Below are 21,644 nucleotides of genomic sequence, written 5' to 3'. Positions count from 1 at the left end.
GTACACTGTAGGTATGGTAAAGATATTAAAGCAATTGACCAAAATCCAGTTTTCTTTTTATTATCACCAACAATACCAAATACTGCCAGTGATGAAAACTCCCTTGGTTCCTTGCTTGAAAAGAATAACAAGCTGTGTTGACTGAATCTGAAAGAAAATCTTTATAGACACAATCAATGAAAATGAGGTTTCTCAAACAAAACTGTATAGTTATATACTGAATACCCTTCACGTCTGTTTGTTAATAGCTTGCTCCTTAGGTCCTTGGCACTATTGTGAGGTAGTTGAAAAGTTAGAAGGTGGGGCCTAGCATAAGGCTAGCATAGGCTGCCATTAGCTAAGTTGGTCTTCTGTCATGTATTTCCATGATGATGTACTGCCTCTTCACAGGCCCAATTAAGCATGGGCTGGAACTTATAAAACCACGAGCTAAAATGAATGTTTTCTCCTTGTAAGTTTATTTCTTTAGGTATTTTGTCACAATGAAGTGCTGAGAACTTTGTCTCTGTTACTTGCTTTGTCAGCACGTTATGGAGAGACTTGGTTAAGTAAAATACTTCCTTTGTTTCACATTATTTATTAGTAAAGGAGGCGGATAATGTGATCATTAGATTCACTTAAGGTGAAGAAAAGAAAACACTCAAAATGACTTTATTTCTCACACTGTAAATTTGAAAATTCTCTCCTCTGGCCATTACCACTTCATCTCATTCTTTTTTCCTTATTCTTAGCATCTGATGCTGTCTTCTTTCTTTTAACCCTTTTTATCTAGGGCTTTTCTTGGTCCACTGCTATGTGAGTCATGGAGCTCTTATATTGCATTAAAAAGTTCCTTTGACCTGTTCTTATCATTTTTTTTTCCTATCTGAGTCCTTACCATTGGTAAACACCCCATAGTACCCTTTGATCATCCTATGAACGCTACAAGAAAAAAGTCACAAAATTGAGATAATTGGCTCAATTTGAGATGTCCATAATTAGAATGAACTCAAATTGTTATAGACATTCCTTTATTCCTCTCTAGTTGATTTTTTTCCTTACAACTAGTGTCCCTGTTGGTAAGATTTCCAGATCTTATGTCCCTACAACTAAAAGGACTACTCCAGCTCACGTCAACATAGTTTTCCAGTTACACACTAGATAATCGCTTCCTTGAAATGATGTTGCACCCTATTAGAGGACATCGGAACTCTGTTTCAAGTTCTCTTAATGTCTTTCCTTACCAAATATTTCTTTACAATTTTGCTTTACTTATTCTTTTCTTGCCCTCTTTCTTTTATAGGTATGCTATTGATTTTTCCTTCCATGGCTAATACCATTAGGGATTTCCCTTGAAAGTCACATCATTCTGGAGCAGATTTTTATATATCTGTCTTCTTTCTCTAACCACTTGTTGATATTGTCGGTTTTGATTTGATGCCATTCATATTGATTCACTGTTAAACATAGGAACCTCTTTTTGTAGGATTACGACTGATTTCCTCCATTTCCTAAATTTCGTTTTGTTCCATTTTATCCCAAGTGCTGCCACTAGTCATTTTTGTACTTGTCTCAAGAAATACCTCCAAAGTTTAACTCAGTCTACAAAACATATTTATGAGTTTTCTATGAACTCTTTTAAAGGTTTTCATGATACTGATAGGACTATTGTTATTTTTAACTTGGACTTATGCTTGGTATATTATAGGAAAGTGTGCATTTTTTCAGAGTTTCTGTGTAAATGTTTGTGTAAGCATGGGCTTAATTTTATTATTCCATCTAGAATGACCTTCCTCATTAAAGTTACCTGTTGAGATCTACCCACAGAAATTCATCCAACAGACATTTTCTCATTTGCCACTTTTTCTGTGACTTCTTAACACTTAATGTTTTCCCTGTATGGGCCATTTACATTTTAGCAAACATTGCAGTTACTTCTTCTCTTTTTTTTTTTTCAGTTAGATTAGAGAATCCTGTAAGACAGAAACTGCATTAAAAAATATTTTAAGCTGGGGATGGTGGCTCATGTGAGCCCCTTATCTCCAATTAACCACCAGAAAATGGGAAGTGATGCCGTGGCTCAAAGTGGTAGAGCACTAACCTTGAGCTGAAGAGCTCAAGGACAACACCCAAGCTCAAAGTTCAAGCCTTACAACCTACCAAAAAAAAAAAAAGCAAACTTTAATTACATCAACTTCTAATTGAGTTCTTTGTACACAGTCGGTGCTAAATAAAAGTATGTTGAGGCTGGGCCCAATGGCTCACTCCTGTAATCTTAGCTACTCAGGAGGCTGAGAGCTGAGCATCACCATTCAAAGCCAGCCTGGGCACTAAAGAATGTGAGACACTTTTTTTCCAATTAATCTCTAAAAATTGGGAAGTGGGGCTGGGATGCAAGGGTAGGGAGGTACCCTTGGGCTGAAGAGCTCAGGGACAGGACCCAGGCCCAGAGTTCAAGCCCTGTGACCCACAAAAAAAAAAAAAGAAAAAGAAAAAATACGTTTGCTGAACAGAAATGGCAAATAAATATACTAATTATCTTTCATCAGTATTAGAATTACTCCACTTTCTGATTATACAAAATTACCAAAACCCAAAAGTTATCTACCTCAATCTAGAATATTCACTATCTCATTTTATGGCTTTTTTCCCCCCAAATATATGTTTTTTCAAAACATTGACAAAAAAGCATAACTGCTTTTGCTTATCTGTTAATAATGCTACCGAAATTTAAAAACATTAATTTTCTTAAGATAAAAAGTCTCAGAGAATTTAAGTGAGTACTAAATTATACACAGCAATGTTACTTAGGTTTAATGCACTGTGCTGATATGACTTTTAAGATCATTTGAAGTATCAGAATGAAACAAAAATGATAACGTTTCCTATGAGAAAATATGAATTAAAAATTTGATTTTTATATTTAGGAATGTAAATTAATCTGTCAAATTTTTACTCATTTGAGGGGAACTAACAACTTCTTTAACTTTTCAGTTAGAGCATTTTAAAAATGATAAATACAGAGAGAAACATAGTTGTGTTACATTTGTCTTTTAAAATGCTCGTAGTAATTTTATTTAGCCTGAGTGAAACAAAATTTACAGAATGGTGATATCTTATTCCTATAAACTTCCTCTCCCTTGAAGCATTTTTAAAATATATTCGTTAACTAGATGTGCACAAAATTCTCCCTTATAGTGACATAGAAACTAATTAATAACCAATTTTTACAGCCAGTATAATTAGTATAATAGCTGATATAAAATAGTATTTTGTTTCTAGTGTATTTTCTTTCTTCAGTTTGTAGATTTTTATCTGATAAACAAAACTGCCAAAATAAACTACATATGTTAATGAGGGAATACAATAACAGTAGCATTTTTCAACAAAATATAATTCTATATATCTATATATTCTCTCTATATATATTTTCTCTGCATTATCATTCTTCTTTCTGTGAATTCTTATTAAATGCTCAATATAGTTACTTCTCTGTCTCTTTAGTTAAGCATTTAGACACAGTTATATTTAATGATACCACTAATAAAGAAACAGAAATATATTTTACATTAAGTGTATCTGTACAGATGACCTGGACTCTTGTTTTAAAATTCTGAAGGGTTTATGATTAGCAAGTAGAGAGAAAGAAAGAAGGGAAGGAATAAAGGAGGGAAGAAAGGAAGAAAGAAAGAAAGAAAGAAAGGAAGGAAGAAAGAAAGGAAAAAAGCTCCAAAATATTTTTTAATGTCAGAAATGTCAACAGCCTAAAATAATCGCAGGCCTTGGAAAAGTTACACAATCTAGCCTTTGATTCTTCATTAGCATTTCCTTCTTATGTTGTTTAATTGGATTTTTTTTACACATGAATAAATAATAGAATTGCATTATATATAAGGAAAGATGGTTTAGAGTGCTAGCTATATAAAATAACCAGTTATATATATTTAAAGTCTTATGGGGGTGGAAAACTACATTTTAATATCTAACTTTTCAAACTTTGACTAAAATTTAAAACATAAATACCTAAAATTCAATCACAAGTTATGAATAAGAAATCAATTTTCTCTTTTTGGCCTCAATATCTCACTCTGTGACAACACAACTAATGTAACACTGCCTTGAAAATCTTTCCTTTGGGTGACTTATTTCTGAACAGAGATATATAATATAGTTCTTTGTTTAGACTTTTACTTAATATCCCATTTGTAAATTATCTGAGAGAATAAACAGAAGATCATACTTAAGTAGATTTAGATTTCAAGAGCCTATGAAAGTATATACTTACGTCTCTTGTATTAGACAAGTTGAAATGTTCCACATCGATGTATCCTAGAAGAAGCTGGGCCTGTGAAGCTGCTAAGATGATTTTTATAGTGACATTGAGTCATGAGCCAAATGGTGAGTGGAGAACATGCTAATTTTACTCCTGTAAATGGGACACATGAAATGAGACTCACAGACTTGGAAGAAAGAATGGAGAGAATGTCATCAGCATGCACTGAAGATTTCTCTCTAACATGAACAGAATGGTTTCTTTAAAAGTTGAAAAGAACCAAAGAGAGAGAAAGAAAATTCTTCCTATTTTACTATTACAAGACTTCTGTCACTTTATGAAACCATGTGAAGTGTGTTAATAGCCTTTCAGTAGTTACTATATGCTTAGTTTAAAAAATCAACATTAGTGTTTCAAAATTGGTTTGCATTTATTAGCCACAATTCAAAAGATTATAGAGAAGCATAGTGAGCATTCATCTGCAACAAAATAAATAAACTAGCTTTAACCACATGAAAAACTGAAAACAATTTAATGGTTATTAATTCAGCTAAAGGTACTATTGAATGCATTACCTAGTTACAGAAATATTTTAATGACATTGAAATACATTTTCCAAACCTAAAAATAGTGACTAAAATCTGTATAGTTTCACATTTGTAACTCTGGCATAATTTTCAAATGTCTGGCTTAATAAGAGACATCTGGTTTCTTAAATCTGAGTCTGCATTCAGTCTGTCTCAATATGTTGTTTTAGTTGAATGATATGAAGAAAATCTGGCCTTATACTTTTCCCTGCAGATAATTATATTTTTTGTGGAATCTAAAACTATAACAATATGCTTTCAATGTTTTAATGAACTTTTATGAAATAGCCTCATTGTCTATATTGTATTTTGAATGAATATTTGTCCTTATGTATACTTACATGTGTATGTAAGTGTGTATACACAAATGGCATTAGGCATTAATATTTTCGAAAACACTGTCTCATTGAGTTATGGGGCACCAAGTTATAAAATAGCTCATTGATTAGTAATATCAATTGTTTTACCAGAGAGGTCTTTAAGAGTTAGGAGCTGAAAAGTTCAGAGATCTAGACTATAAACTTCCCACCATTTTTTTTTTTTTTTGGAAAGCTCAGATTTTGGCAACAGACACCATTAGGTTTTATTTCCATGACAGAGACAAGCTTCTTTCATTGATTTTTTATGAACTTTGAAAAATGTCCAACTTTGAATTATGATTCATGTGGTAATTGATTTTTGTAGTGAAAATGGCAATCCACTTTATAAAAGACTTGTCTATCTCCTCCTGCCCCCATCCTCAGGATTCTCTAGAAGCAGCTGTGCTTTTGTACACACAGAAGTGCTTCATGAGACTTCTCATTTTGTCACGTGGTACATTAAATGTTTGTGCCCTTGAAGATGGAGATTAGCAATTAACAAGGCAATGACAATTGTCTTCTTGGGTAGATCTGACACTGAAAGGATATTAACTGTGTTTTTGTGATGATGAAGAGTGACTGGGTTACCTGTAAAATTCAATAGTACCAGCCTGATTAGTGCAGATGTACCAGTAGTTAGTTTTTTCTACTCCATTCTACCTTTTAACTAGCAGTGTAAATGTCAGCTTTTCTTTTTTCTTTTCTTATATAAGCACATTGTTTTTTTTTGTAAATTTAGAAGTTAGTTAGGCGTATAATTACTAAATTTATATCGGAAACTAGTTTAGGGTTATATCCAGACACTTTGTCACCAAAATGTTTTTTCTTAGTTTAATTTCATTGTCATGGTGATGTACAGAGGGGTACAAGTTACATACATAAGGTAGTGAGCATATTTCTTGTCAAGTATTGTTACCCCCACATCTTTCTCCCACCTTCTCTCCTCCCCCAACCCCAAGCTATAAAGTTCATTTCAACAGATTGTCTTGTGAGTATCACTGTTACGTTGATTCACCCTTTGTCTTTTCTTTCATCATTTTGTTATTCCCCTTCCCTTCCCTAATTCAAACATATATATAATACACCAGGTATCAAAATAAGATACAGTGACAACAGGGGCTCAACTGAAGGGGAAAACCAAAGAGAAAAGAAATAACTTCACATAGCACATTCCTTATATGTCTATTCTAATTTCACTTTATTCAGAGCTGTCTCTATGTTTTGCATTAATTAATTCATTAATTAATTGATATAGACTACTCCTAGGGCTTGAACTCAGGACATGGACACTGTCCTGAAACTTCTTAACCTCCTCCGTAGTTAGTGTTACAGGTGTGAGCCACCAGAGCCCAGCTTTTGTATAAGTTTTTCAAAATAGTACATCTAAGATTAGAAATTAGTGCATGAAATAATTTGTTCTAGTCTGATATTTTACATCACTTATTTAATATTTCAAAGTGTATAAATCATTTAGTTTATCTTTGAAATATCCCTGCTGACATTTTCAATTAGCAGACAAAATACTGCTGGTTGGCAAATGACAAGTAATATTACTTGTACATTTCAAATGAAGAAACTAAAAGCAGAAAGAAGTTAATTGACTCTACCGTGTCTTAGTCAGTGATAGTATCCACATCAAATTTATAAAAGCAATAACAACTTGAGGCCAGCAGTAGTCTTTCTTATATAACATCTTGTCTTTTGAGTGATCTATGTGAGTAGGAAGAGGTCAGATACTTGTAAAACATTCACATTCTCATTAAACTAAGACTAGTTTCCCTATTCAAAATAAATGTTTAACTTTTTTCATATTTTTATTGTAATTAATAGAGGGTTACATTATATTCACCAGATAGAAGGTGCATTACTTCACATACATTGATACCATTTCTCATGTCTTGGTCCCCATTTCCCTCCCCGCCCCACCCCTCATCTTGTTTTCCCCCCTTCCCTATCCACTTTCAAATAACCAAATACACATATATCCAATATATTAGATAACAAAGTGAAATACTGTAACAACATGAGATAACCAAGGGACAGCAAAAGAGATGAGAGATAACATAGTACATTAAGGACAACAATCACTCATTATATGGCTTTTGTTTCCTTATCCTTACATTTAGTGTCATACTATTTGGCCTAATGTCTCTAGATTTTGTTCTATTTTAAATCTCTGCTAGGAGAGTCCAAGGTTTCTACTGATTATGACAAATGAGGGAGACTATTGGGCCTATGTTCCTTTGAGTCTGGCTTACTTCACTTAATATGATTTCTAAGTCTTTCCATTTCCTTACAAATGGGGTGATGTCGTTCTTTCTGACAGCAGCATAGAATTCAATTGGGTATAAATTCCACATCTTGTTGATCCACTCATCAACTGAGGGACATTTAGGTTGGTTCCATATCTTTGGTATGATAAATAGTGCTGCAATGAACATCATTGTGCTAGTGGATTTAGTATGCCCTAGTTTCTGGATGATTGGGTAAAGGCCAAGTAGTGGAATTGCTGGGTCATAGGGGAGTTCTATGTTTAGTCTTTTGAGGAACTGCCATACTGCTTTCCATAGTGGTTGAATGAGTTTGCACTCCCACCAACAGTGTAGTAGTGATCTCTCCTGGTCACATCCCCTCCAGGATCTGTTGTTATTAGTTGTCTTGATCCTGGCCATTCTGCAATATTTATCATCTTTCACTTCAGAAAATATTATTGCTCACTAATACAATAAATATCTCTCAATTTTATTGTATATTTGAATATTAGAATGTTGCTAACCTTTGTTTATTGATTACTTATAGAATGGTGTTCTTCTCAGACGTTGCCACAGTGACAAATTGCTTCAAGGGTTTTCATTTCAAAAAGCTTGGTATTTTATGGATTATCCAGAACATTTAACTATCCATACTGAATATATTTCTAGATTTATCTGTGATGGGAAATTATTATTATGATTCTAATGTATTATTATGGACATGAGAGAAACTACTATTAGTTTTAGCTAGGTGCTAGTGGCTCACACCCATAATCATACCTATACAGGAGGTTAAAATCTGATGTTCAGTGTTCAAAGTCAGCCTGGGTAGAAAAGTTTGTGAGACTTTTATCTTCAGTTCACTATCAAAAGGCTGGAAGTGGAGCTGTAGTTCAAGTAATATAACACTAGCCTTGAGCAGAAAAGCTCAGGAACTGCACCCAGGCCCTGAGTTTTAGCCCCAAGATTGCCTCCTATCCAAATGAAAGTATTTTAAATTTTAAACACTGATTTTTTTTTTTTTTTGTGGGTCATGGGGCTTGAACTCAGCCTGGGCATTGTCCCTGAGCTTATCAGCTCAAGGCTGCCACCCTGCACCTTGAGCCAAGCCTCATTTCCTGTTTTCTAGAGGATAATTGGAGATAAGAGTCTTGGGTCCTTTTGTGCCCAGGCCGGCTTTGAACCTTGATCCTCAGATCTCAGCCTCCTGAGTAGCTAGGGTTACAGGTGTGAGCCACCGTGCCCAGCTAAACAGTGATTTTTAACAAGCAATTTGCAATTTGTGAGGAAATTACGGGTTGAGATGGTGAAAGGTCTCAAAATAAGGGAACCAATCCAGGTAGATAGTAAATAGTATAAAAATGAGAAGCTCTTTAATTAATTCACATTGCTTTGAAATTAGAATTTCTCTGATACTTACATGAATAGAAGATTTTAATGCCATGAATTAGTAATGCCTATCTCATAATGTTCCCTGTTACATACAAGGCCTAGTGCATATCATATGGTCTAGTGCATATCATTGCTGCATATGAAGTCCTATCTATGTCTAATTCACACCAACTTTTAATATTTTTGTACACAACCAAAGGATCTACAACAAATAGAACAAAGTCTTGCCAAATGATTCAGAATATTACAAAGTTATTCTGTCATATAAAGCTGAAAAAGTCGTGTTCAACCTGGCTCACATGTGTATATTATACACATGATTTAAAATTTACCAATGGTTGACTCCCCTATCAAATTTATGAAATCTGACTTTTTTCCACATGATAATAAATTTTTAATTGAGATCCATAGTTCACTCTTGGGAAAGGCATCAATCACACTAGTTGGTGAATTTTTCAAGCAAGTGTGTACATAAAAACACGTGTGCACACACACACACATATACACAAATCCCCAGTGCTTAAGAAATCATTGTAGGTGATTTACCAAGTTTTTAAAGTACAAACTAGTAAGGAAAAAGTCAAATGCAAGATTTTTGGGGTGTGTGTGTGTGTGTGTGTGTGTATCTTTGGGACATGAAATTATAAAACACAAAAATCTAGCTACTCTGTTTACTGCCTTGTTCATAGCAAAGCCAACAGTATACATCAGTTTCCCTGGAATTTAAATGAAGGAGAGTTGTGTTTGCATTGCATTAAAATTATCCAAACATTATCTAATTTGCCATTCATTCTTTAAAATAAATTGAATTTTTATTTTCATCTCCAATTAGGTATGGCATCTCTACTCCTTATCTTAATACCTTCAACTCTTACTTGCTTTACTTTATGGTGTTTTGTATTAATTATTATGTGGTAATTTAAAAGAATAATATGATAAATGTAGGCAGAGTTATTTAAAGAAAGAAGGAAGCTATTCTCACAAATTTTAATTCAGAATTAGCATTTCAGAAGTGAGTTGCAAAACAAATTAACAAATAATTACAGTTAATGTTGGCAAGTAATGTTAGCATCCTTCTAAAAGAGACAAGAGGGAGGAGGTAGGGAGAGAATGTGGGTGTTGATGGTGATGAAAATGAACAGCTACTTCAATGTATTCTGTGCTGCATAAACTAGTTTAGACACAAAGGTTTGAGTGCCCATCATTATTACTTTCTTTGGACTTCAGTTTTCATACTTCCAGACTGAGGGTTCTCAGACTAGAAATATTTCAAATATTTTCTAGTTCTAACAGTCTCTGACCTTAGCGTTTATATGCCCTTTGGAAAGGCCAAGTTTTCACAAAAAAAATACATTCTTCCCCAAGGTTTTGGAGATAAGCTATATATAGAAAGTCAGTCTTTCTCATGTGTTCTTACTTTCTCATGTGTTTTTCTCATGTGTTGTACTGCTATTTATAACTAGCTATAGGCCCATGAAATGATTTGTGGAAAATACTAATTATCTTGTTTTCTGAATTTAAATGTTGACTAAGGAAATATTGAAAGAATTATTTTAACTTAGTTGATCATTGCCTAGTAACATGGGCATTACATGGCATGAACATGATTCCAAAAGTTTCATTTCTGTTTCAATATACAATTTTCACTCAGCCAGTTTCAGTCAAACATAATCAGTCAAACATACTCTATGTGTTTATGTTTCTTTATGTATGTTTACATTCAATGTTATATAAATTTACATTATACTGAATTATTCCAATTTGGATGAAAGCAAAACTTTATAGTCTGACCATTTATTTTCATTCTTATAAGGTTTGCTGGTATTATTTTAATGAAGAAGAGTTTATCATTTTGAGGGTATTCAAAAAATGAAAAGTATCAATAGGAAAAAAGCACCCTAAAATTCAAATTGAAAAGATTTCAATTTCTTCAAATTGTGAAGATTATGAGATATTAATGAAAGAGATTAACATGAATAGACCAGAATCTCACTACCACTATAAATAGCTTTTAATTATACTAGTTCTCAAGAGAATAATTAGTTGGCTGGGGGTACAGGGTTTTTGTCACAATTTCATCAATAAGATAAAACTAACAGAAAAACTGAAATAAGAAAGGACTTATTTCCTCAAACATTTGGTAGTGAGCTGACAATCTCAAATACCAATGTATTTCCTTCTCAAATCAACCAAGCATAGCCATAAAAAACCAGAAAAGTCATATGTGCACACGTTACTTCAGTGTTAATTACTCTCAGACCCTGTTAAAGTTTTGTTAGGTAACCTAGTAACATTATTCATATGAAAAGAATGGGTCCAGAATTTTGTGTTGTATTTTCATGTACTGTGTGGTTGGTTATTTTAATCTGGAAAATTTTCTTGAAGTTCAGTATTATGGCCATGAAACTTGTAAAGGTTACATACAAATCAGTTAATTTTGTAGAATTTAGCTATTTGTAATTTTCGCTTGATTAGCTTTGAATATGTTAAACTGTGGTGCAATTGTTTTATAATTGTATCCTATCAAATAGGCAGCAATGTGTACTTTATTTGCATATTAATTCTACTAATATGAGTTCAATTCAGGTCATTATGCATACCATCTGTCTTTTCTACTGTAAAGTTGTTCCTCTTTCACTGAAGAGGAACATTAGGCACATTGTGATTATTCTAATATCAAACTTATAATTATCATTTTCATCAGTGCAGAATTCTACTTTGTGGACTATAGTCTGTTTGATCAGTATTGATTTGGGGGCTAGATGGTTAAAATTCGGCAACTCAAAAATGTGAAATACACACACACACACACACACACACACACACACACACACACACATCTTCTGTCATTTCCTTTGGAATCCTAGATGTTCCTAAGAATAACAGTATAGCCTAACACAATTTTCACTTTCCTTTGCTGGCTGAATTCAGAGATTTCTTCAAAGAATCATTTTCTGAAAGAGTTCTTCTAACTAGTTAACTAAATTTAGAAACTAAGATTCAGGCACTAGGTTTATTCATTGCTTTGGGGGAATAGCTGCCTCAGGCCTCCTTAGGAGCAGAGCTAAGGAATTTATACGTACATACACACACACGCACATACACACACAGAGGAAATGTATATGAATATACAAATATGTATTCATTTTACAGTTTACATTTATGTCTATTTCTTATTTGCATATACAATCCCATATAATCCTATCCAATACCCTAGAACTGATTCTAACTTTTATCCATTTCATAGTTTAATTACATCTTTAGATGATGAAAACAATGACTACCACAATAATAAATATTCATAATTATTATATCACAAATATTTAAATACATTTTATTATGCTTTCCTGCCATCCTATATAACATGCTTTCTATGTAGCAACTGCCTAAGGTTCTATATTGAGTAGTGGACTCTTCAAGAAGATGGTTCCTGTATCTTACACTAGGCTGGTTCCTCTGCAGATCTTCTCTTTTAGCTCTGTGGCGAATGTAAGTTATATCTTCCTTTGTCTGCCTATTTTCCCCTCTGAGAAAGGCTGATGTGGCCTTTAACATCTTTTGACTAAGATTCTCAGGAAGGAAAGAAACAAAGAAGATAATGAGGAGTTAGTTAAATAATACTTGAATGGGTTCTTTTGTTTTTGTTTTTATTTATATTTTTTTGGCCAGTCCTGGGACTTTAACTCAGGGCCTGAGCACAGTCCTTAGGCTTTCTCAAGGCTAGCACTCTACCACTTCTGCTTTTTCTATATATGTGATACCAAGGAATTGACCTTGGTCTTCTTGTATGTTAGGCAAGCACTCTATCACTAAGCCAAACTCCTGGCCCTTAAATGGGCTGTTTATTTAGGAAGTTGCCAAGACACTAGGAAGTGTCAGCTGAAGAACTGAACCCAGATCACAATTTTTGCCTATGAATACATCTGTATTTAATCTATATCTATAGCACCTGGAAACAAACAGTTATATAGCAACAGTTTATGCAACACAGTTATGATCATTATGTAAATAGTTTAATGCCTAGCAAATTAAAAAGTACATAAAGGTACATAATGGAATTTTCCTGTCAAAATTTTTACTCTGTGTATCAGCAATTTGTGTAAGGGAATTTCATCTTGACATCATGTCTATAGGTGCAGTAAATATCACAAGATCAGCTCAACTTCATGCATTCCCCAAAGTTTCAATCAGAATATTTGTTAGAGGTTTATAGAACTGGCAATTCTACAAATTTAGAAAAATTACCAAATAAAGGATATTGATGTGGGAGGATTTGCTTCTTACACATAAAATATGGTATTAAATTAATGTATGTGAAGTAATGCACCTTCTATCTGGTGAATATAATATAACCTTTCTATTAATTACAATAAAAATATATGAGAAAAATATGGCATTAAAGAACATGTTATGCCAATGTCAAATAATTGCCAAACAGGCTCCTGGAACACAAAAAAAAAGCCTGGAAATTGTTCATTATATATTTAGAAACTTCATATATCACAGAGTAGTCACTGAAGATTATTCAAATATAGATGAACTAGCTGGAAAAAATCTAATTATACATAAAATTAGATCACACTTGCAAATCATGTTTAGATGGATTAATGACTGGAATATAAAATAAAAATATGCTAGATATTCAAAATATTTTATTATGAAGGTGATGTAAACAGGGGTTACAGTTGTATGATAATGAGTGCATTTCCTTTTGAACAGGGTCACTCTGTTTCTCATTCTCTCCCAGTTTTTCCCCTCATGTCTCCCTTCCCCGTAAAGTTGTACAGTTCATTTCCAATATAGTGTCCAGTGGGTTGCACTGCTGAATTAGTTCATCCTTAGTCCCACTTTTCTATGCTTTCCCTTCCCTTCCCCAAATCAGATAAACTTATATACAAGACAAAGGGTACAGAAATCTAAAACAACCATAGAAGGGGATAAACTAAAGAAAAACTGAAAGAAAGACATAAAAAAGTAACTGCAAACAGTATCATGAATCTCTTATTTCTAGTTTTTGGAATTCACCTTGATAAGCATCAGTTGATAAGATCTTATACACATAGCTACTGACCCCTTGCAATTCTCTCCTAAGAATATTCTCCTATATTCTCACTGTGTGAGTTTTGTACACTTACAGGAAAATGTATAATTATAGCTATGTGAAGTTAAACTTGGAAAGGACATTATAAGCACAATAAAAAGGCAGTAAACTAGAAGAATATTTGGTTTGATTAAAATTAAAGAAAATCCCTAGGAGATGTTGTTTATTCCACAATATAAATATATTTTAAAAATGAAAAAGTATCGCCTGGGAGAAGTTATTTGTATATGTCATTGGTAAAGGATAGTTAATATAATTTTACTTAAATAAAAACAAGAAATAAAAGATAAATAGAGCCAGGTGCTTTGGCTCACACCTATAATCCTAGCTACTCAGGAGGCTGAGATCTGAGGATCAAGGTTCAAAGGCAGCCTTGGCACAAAAGGACCTGGGACTCTTATCTCCAATTATCCTCTAGAAAATGGAAGTGGGGCTTGGCTCAAGGGTTGGGCAGTAGTCTTGAGCTGAAGAGCTCAGGGACAGTGCCAAGGCTGAGTTCAAGCCACATGACCCCCACACACAAAAAAGATAAATAGAAAAGGTGAACAAAAGAAAATTTTAAACCATGCATAACTATTAAATTACTGGGAAAATGTTGAATTAATATGCTCTGGACTGATTTATCTTTACCCCAAAGTCATATGCACCCTCTCCCAATATGCATTTCACAGATGGTGTCCCTTTAAAGAGGTAATTTAGGTTAAGTAAAATAATAAGGTGGAACACTAATCCAATAATTCTTCTGTCCTTATAGAGGGATGCACCTACCCAGTGCAAAGGACATTTGAGGAACACAGCAGTCTGGAAACATATGCAAACCTTAGATAGGTTTTAGGAAAAAATAAATCCTGCCAATACCTTGAATATTTTTGCTTCTATAAGTATACAAAAATAACTCTATTAAAACCACATTTTCTGATATTTGTTAAGGAGACCTAAACAAACTACTGTTGTGCTTCACTTGATTGGACAGTGCCTGGTGAGGCTGTAGACCAAAAGAATAACAAATTAGGAAGTGGTGCTGTGGCTCAAGTGGTAGAGCGCTAGCCTTGAGCTGAAGAGCTCAGGGGCAACACCAAGCCTAGAGTTCAAGACCAAAGTCCAAGAGGAAAAAAAAAAGAATAGCAAATTAATTTAGTAATTTGGGAAAACTTTTTTAGCATTGTCTTTTAAAGTTGAGCATGTGAATTCTTATTGACTCATTACTAAAGTCTTTATGATATTTGTCCCTAGTAATCATCCACCCAAATATCAACAAAATAATGAATACATTTTTATATTTACATAGTGTAATATTGTAAAAAACTATGAATACTAGTTAAAATAATTTGTAAAAAGACCAGAAACATCATACTGAATGAAAGAAGGTAAACATTGATTTTGTTAGCATTCAAAATAAGACTAAAAGTAAAATCACAACATGTATTAAAAATCAAATGCATGTCAATTATAAGACTGAAAGAAGAATTTCTTCTTTGGTGATGTCAGGAAGAAAGGACCAGTATAGAGAATAAAGAAAAATTCAACAGTTTTGCTTTTGTTTCTTAGTTTTGCAAGAGTTTATTATTGGGTGAAGCATATGCTATTTAACATGCATCACATCTAAAATAATATTAATTTTTTTGTCAGTCATGGGACATAAATTTTGGGCCGGCTGATGTCCCTGACCTCTTCAGCTCAAGGCTACTGCCCTGCACCTTGAGCTGCAGCACCACTTCTGGTACTCTAGTAGTTAATTGGAGATAAGAGCCTGGGCTGGAACCTCATTCCTTAGATCTCAGCCTACTGAGTAGTTAGGACTACAGATGTGAGCCACCTTATCTAGCTTTAAAAAAATCTCAACCCTGGAAGTAGCACTGTGGCTCAAAGGGTAGGGCAGTAGGTAGCCTTGAGCTAAAGAGCTCAGGGACAATGCCCAGGCCCAGAGTTCAAATCCCTCGACTTCCCCCCAAAAAGTCTTAATCCTCTATATTCAGATCCTAAATTTTATACATTAATGACAGAGATAAAGATTTCCTCTTTAAACCATATATACATATGTACCTTTCTGCACATATGTAATATGTATTTTTATCGAAACATTTTGTATCCAGAGATTTTTTTAGCTATAAAACTTCCTATGATTCGATTCCTCGGTACCACATATAGAAAAAAAAAAAAGCCGGAAGTGGTGCTGAGGCTCAAGTGGTAGAGCTCTAGCCTTGAGAAAGTCCAAGGACAGTGCTCAGGCCCTGAGCTCAAGTCCAGGACTGGCAAAAAAAAAAAAAAAAAAAAAAAACAAAAAACAAAACCAAAACAACAAAAAAAAACTTCCTATGAGGTTTTATACTCTTGTAGGAAGCCTATTATATATTGGAACAATTTTTAATGTTCATTTAAATTGAGACTGCTCTTTACAGTCATAGTATTTGAGGTAGATATATGACAATGGAACCAGGAAATTCGAGAGGATGTTTGGAGAGGATGTTTGGAGATGTGGACGATGAAGGAAGGGGTGATATTGAGTAAGATAAAGTATACTGTATTTATAAGCTGACATGTTGAATTGAAATCCCTTTGTATGATTAAAGATAAAAAATAAAATAAAGCCAGGGGTAGTGGCTCACTCCTGTAATCCTAGCTTCTCAGTAGGCTGAGATCTGAGGTTTGAAGCCAGGTCTGGCAATACAAAGCCAAGAGACTCTTATCTTTAATTAATCTCTAGAAAATGGGAAGTGGGGCTGTGGCTCAAGGGTAGGGTGGTATCCTTGAAATGAAGAGTTTAGGGACAGCGCCCAAACCCAGAGGTAGGGTGGTAGCCTTGAGCTGAAGAGTTCAGAGACAGCACCCAGACCACAGTTCAAGCCCCATGACCCCCTCAAAAAATTATAGTAAAGTAGTACTACATTTTTTTGTTCAGAAATTTCAATAGTAACTGAAAAAATACATCTCTTCTGAAGAGAATATAGGAAAAGCAAAGGGCATGGGAGGCAATCTGATTGTTGACTACTACATACAAAGACAAAAATGGAACATAGCCAATATACATCCAGAAATCCAGACTTATTATTTGAAAGTACATTTGGATATCGTGTTGATAAGAAAATAAAATAATGAAGTTTGATGAATTCTGGGATGTAGTTGTGTACCATTTGTGTTTTGATGCTAATTTCATTGTCCAATTTTACATTTCTTGCTTATATTTCATCTATCAGTTATAGTGCTGGGTTTGAGTTCACAAAATTTCTGTTTTTACATATTTACTATTTTTGTATATTAATATATGTTTCATTCAACATATGTCTTTCAGTGCTACCTGGAGACCAAGTGCTGCACTGAATATTGAATATATGGGTAAATGAGAAGAGCAGTCCTTCGTTTTGATGTCACTTTTATTTTCTCTCTTGTGATCAAACAAGAAAGCCCTTCACACTAAATTTTATTGTGAAAGGAACCCAAGCATGCATAACTAAATGAAGGCACAATTCCTTTTTCATTTGCTTTTACTTTCCTTCCTTCCAACTACCTAAATATACTCATTTCAAGCCAAGACAACGTCTGTGTTCCAATTAGGGCTAGGCTAATTTCCTCATATTATGGACTGGGGTGGGTCCTCATATGGAAGACTTGATGTCATCATGGCCCTTAATTTTGATAAGTAATTAAATGATAAGAGAGACAGCCCATGAAAATAATTTGTCTTAAAAGAGAATACCAAGTAGATTCATGTGTAGCTCTATATGCCCAGCCTCTTGGGGTTAAAACACAGGCACTGGGATCACTAAGTGTACTTAGTAACAATCAGCTAAAAATGGAAAAATGCATCATGCTGTTATTGTATTCATTACCCTCTAAGGATATGCTCTGAAAAAACACCACCCCTCCAAGGGAATTGTGAACAACTTCCAAGTAGGGTAAATTGGATATCTACCTTTTCTCAAAAAGCTATCCAATGTACGTAAGATAGAGATGTGAGTTCCCGTTTTCCTCCCTGATTGGAAACCTTGTCCTTAATTCACTGATCTTTTCTTCTTTCCTTCCCTCCTTCCCTCTCTTCCTTCCTCCCTTTCTCTCTTTCTTTCCTTCTCCTTCCTTCTTTCCTTCCTTCCTTTCTTTCTTTCTCTTCTTTCTTTCCTGTCTACCTCCCTGCCTCTCTGGCTCCCGCTCTACTTCTCTGCCACCCTCCCTTTCTCTTTCTTTCTTTCTTTCTTTCTTTCTTTCTTTCTTTCTTTCTTTCTTTCTTTCTTTCTTTTTCTTTCTTTCTTTCTTCCTCTCTTTCTTTTTCTTCTTTCTTTCTTTCTTTCCTTCCTTCCTTCTTTCTTTCTTTCCTCTATCCCTCCCTCTCTTCATTCCTCCCTTTCTCCTTTCTTCCTTCTCTTTTTCCTCTCTCTCTCTTCTGTCTCTGTCTCTCTGTCTCTGTCTCTCGCTGTCTCTGTCTCTCTCTCTCTCTCTCTCTCTCCTTTCCCCTCCTTCTCCTTTTTCTTAAGATATCCTTCAGATTTCTACCACAAATTTGCTTCTTTGGAGAAAAAATATGCTCAGAAAATCAGTATATTGAAAGGGAGATAAGAAGTGAAAGCGAAATTATCTGACTGTATAGATTTCACTTTTTAAAAATTCTTTTATAGTTTTAGGTAAATGGAATGGTACACACTAAAAATAATTCATGACACAAAACAAAAAACATTATGGTAAGAGTATAGTTTTCATTTTGGGCCTTCAAGGCAAATAATGACTTCATAATATACAGATTATTCTTCCTGGTTAAAAATATTCTAAAAACTTCATGTCCTTTTTAAGTCTTCACTTAAACTTCCTCTCATTTGTCTTGACTTACATCTCTAGGAAATTAATTTGACTAAACTTAATCAGTTATAAAATAAACAAAGAACTTATTTAAGGATATCTCAAGACACTTAATTTCTTTTCATACATGAAAGTTAGTGTGTATCGTTTTTTGTAATGGGTTGTGGGGCAGGGGAGAATAAATCTATCGACTTTTAGTAATTTAGAAAGATGGATATTGGAGTTAAAAAAAAGCAAATGCAGCAATAAAGTCGAGGTCATGATTCCAAAATAATAATAGCAGTCTCATGAATGACTAATGGGATAGCTTCTCAAATTACCATCACACCTGTTACTGACCATCTGTTCGTAAATTCCACACCATCATTAATGGAAAACAAGTGGCACTGTCTTCCTTTTTGCTACGCATAGGTTATTCTCATAAAATCATTTCTTTTTAATTCCATACACACTTTATATGTTAGAAATCATTACCATAGAGGAAGAACAACATATACTGAGTTCTTCCTTGTTACCAGTAACATTGATAGAAAGTACTGAATTGTCTTCATGTTCTATTAGGTTGAGTTTGTATAGAAGTAGAATCTGAGTAAGAAACACAATATGCATAGTTACTATGGAAGATAGTCACAGGACATTTAGGGATGGAATGAGACATTGAGAATAGACCATGGAAAGAAGTCAGCTAAGCCATGATCCTGAACATTGTACTCCTAGGAGTGACTGTCCTTCAGAGAAGTTCCTGTGATAGTAGAATGAGCCTCGTGTAGAATCCAAATAATCTGCAATGTACACTCACATTCCTTAATTACTAAGTACTTGCCCCAAATAAGATAATTGCAAATATTATTATGATCCTGACTTCACTTATGGAAATGATTAATGCTAGGCTGAGCATATATTGCATTGATACAGTGGTTCTGGAGTATTAATGACTGATGTATAAAGCCACATGGGGAGCCTTACATTTCTGAGTTAATAGATTTTTTCTTTTTTGTTTTGTTTTGTGAGTCATGGGGCTTGAACTCTGGCCTGGGTGCTGTCCCAGACTTCTGCAGCTCAAGGCTTGAGCCAAGCCCCTTTTCTTGTTTTGTTCTAGAGGTTAATTAGAGATAAGAGTCTCAGGTCCTTTTGTGCCAGGGCTGGCTTTGAACCTTGGTTCTCAGATCTCAGCCACCTGAGTAGCTAGGATTACAGGCGTGAGCCACTGTGCCCGGTTCTAAGTTCATGTTTTTGTTTTTAGGTATTTAATCATTGATGTATAAATAATAATTTGCTATATTAAATCAAATATAAAGTCCTAATTCTCTAATCTGGGAAATTGTCGAGATGTTTGATATATTCTGTGAAGAAACGTAAGATTTCAAGGTGACCATTTATTCATTCATCCAGACACATTAGCCGAAACAATGAATTTTCAAATTTAGAAGTGTATTTTTGAGATAATATATGTTAACCTTTTAATTAATGATACATATGGCTGAAAGCTCAAGTCTGTCAATGGCTCCCACTGCCACCAGGTGTAAGGTAAAAGTGTACTAGCCACTATGTCCAACTTGGAATATCTTATTGATGTAACATTGAGTTTGAGACTGAGCTTCTTACTGGATGCCATAACTATGGGGATTCAGTGTTAACTGTTACTAGGCATTCTTTTTTAAATCATGGTGATGTATAGAAGGGTGACAGTTACATTCCTAAGTTGGTGGATACATTGTGGATACATTAAAGATTGTTACTCCTTCCCATATTTTTCTCCCACTTTCTCTCCCCCAACCCTTCCCAAGTTGTAGAGTTTATTTCCAACATATTGTCTTGTGAATATCATTGTTACACTGGTTCATCCTTTGTTCTTTGACTCATCAGCTTGTTTTTCTCCTTCCCTTCCCAGATTCAAATAAGCTAATAAAAGTATATACAATACACCCGGTACTAATAAGATATAGAAACAACAGAGGATAAACCATAAGGGAATGAAAAAAGAAAAAGAGAAAAAAGAAAAAAAGAGTAAAGAAATATTTTCACATAGAACATTAAAAACAACAACCACAAGGATATATCTCTTATTTCCATATTCTGGAGTTCATTTCACTTAGCCTCTTCCTGTATGGTGATATGCACAGAGCTTTTGAGTTATTGCGCTCCCATGTCTAGGAAAATCCTAGACACACACAAATGAGGGGGACCATGGAGCCTTTGTTCCTTTGGTAGTGGCTTACTTTGCTTAATATGATTTTTTTCAAAGCCTTTCCAACCATCCCATTAAAAGATGGGCTAAAGACTTAAAAAGAGACTTCTCTGAAGAAACACGTGTCTTCATGTGAGGACACATGAAGAAATGCTCTACATCTCTGGCCATAAAGAAATGCAAAGCAAAACAACTTTGAGATTCGACCTCACCCCAGTTAGAAGGGCCATAGTCAAGAAATCTAATAATAACTGATGCTGGCAAGGATGTTGACAGAAGGCATTGCTACTCCACTTTTGGTGAAAGTGTAAACGTTCAATCAGTCTGGAAAGTAAGTGTGGCTGTTTCTCAAAAGACTAAACATAGAGCTCCCCTATGATCCAGCAATCCCACTCCTGGGCATTTACCCAAATGTCCACAAACAAGGACATACTAAACCTACCAGCACAGTCATGTTCATGTAGCACTATTTACCATAGCTAAGATATGGATCCAATCCAGATGCCCCTCAGTAGATGAATGGATCAAGAAGATGTGGCATATATACACAATGAAATTCTATGCTGCCATCAGAAAGAATGCCATCGCCCCATTTGCAAGGAACTGGAAAGACTTGAAAAAAATAGTGGTAAGCAAAATAAGCCAGACCCAAAGGAACATAAGCTCCATGTTTTCCCTCGTTTGTAATAATTAGTAATGTACCCACTACCCTATGAATGTAAGTGAAC

At 34.4% G+C, this 21,644-nt stretch overlaps 1 protein-coding gene and 1 long non-coding RNA gene across 4 annotated transcripts in view; one reads left to right on the top strand and one right to left on the bottom strand.

Annotated features, from left to right (window-relative positions):
* The window catches only part of LOC150058908 (uncharacterized), a 44,678-nt gene extending 27,388 nt beyond the window's left edge, over positions 1-17,290 (top strand). The window contains exon 3 of the long non-coding RNA XR_016536659.1: positions 17,233-17,290. This is a non-coding gene — a long non-coding RNA (uncharacterized LOC150058908). The remainder of the gene's footprint in view (positions 1-17,232) is intronic.
* The window catches only part of Pkia (cAMP-dependent protein kinase inhibitor alpha), a 77,361-nt gene that overhangs the window by 7,093 nt on the left and 48,624 nt on the right, over positions 1-21,644 (bottom strand). The window contains exons 2-3 of one of the 3 annotated variants that reach the window (XM_090338977.1): positions 4,281-4,405; positions 1,136-1,147 (exon numbers count right to left, since the gene is read on the bottom strand). The exons of 1 other annotated variant lie outside the window; for it this stretch is intronic. In XM_090338977.1, the coding sequence (XP_090195103.1) occupies positions 1,136-1,147; positions 4,281-4,367 (99 nt within the window). In that variant the 5' untranslated portion in view covers positions 4,368-4,405. Of the gene's footprint in view, positions 1-1,135; positions 1,148-4,264; positions 4,406-21,644 lie in introns of those variants that run through there. One more of the 3 variants, XM_090338975.1, reaches the window with a different exon arrangement.

Source organism: Megascapheus bottae, chromosome 9 (genome assembly GCF_031878675.1).
Source record: "Megascapheus bottae isolate mThoBot1 chromosome 9, mThoBot2.hap1, whole genome shotgun sequence".
Taxonomy (NCBI): Eukaryota; Metazoa; Chordata; class Mammalia; order Rodentia; family Geomyidae; genus Megascapheus; species Megascapheus bottae.
Note: the sequence above shows the minus strand (reverse complement) of the source record. Positions and strands in the feature narration are given on the sequence as shown.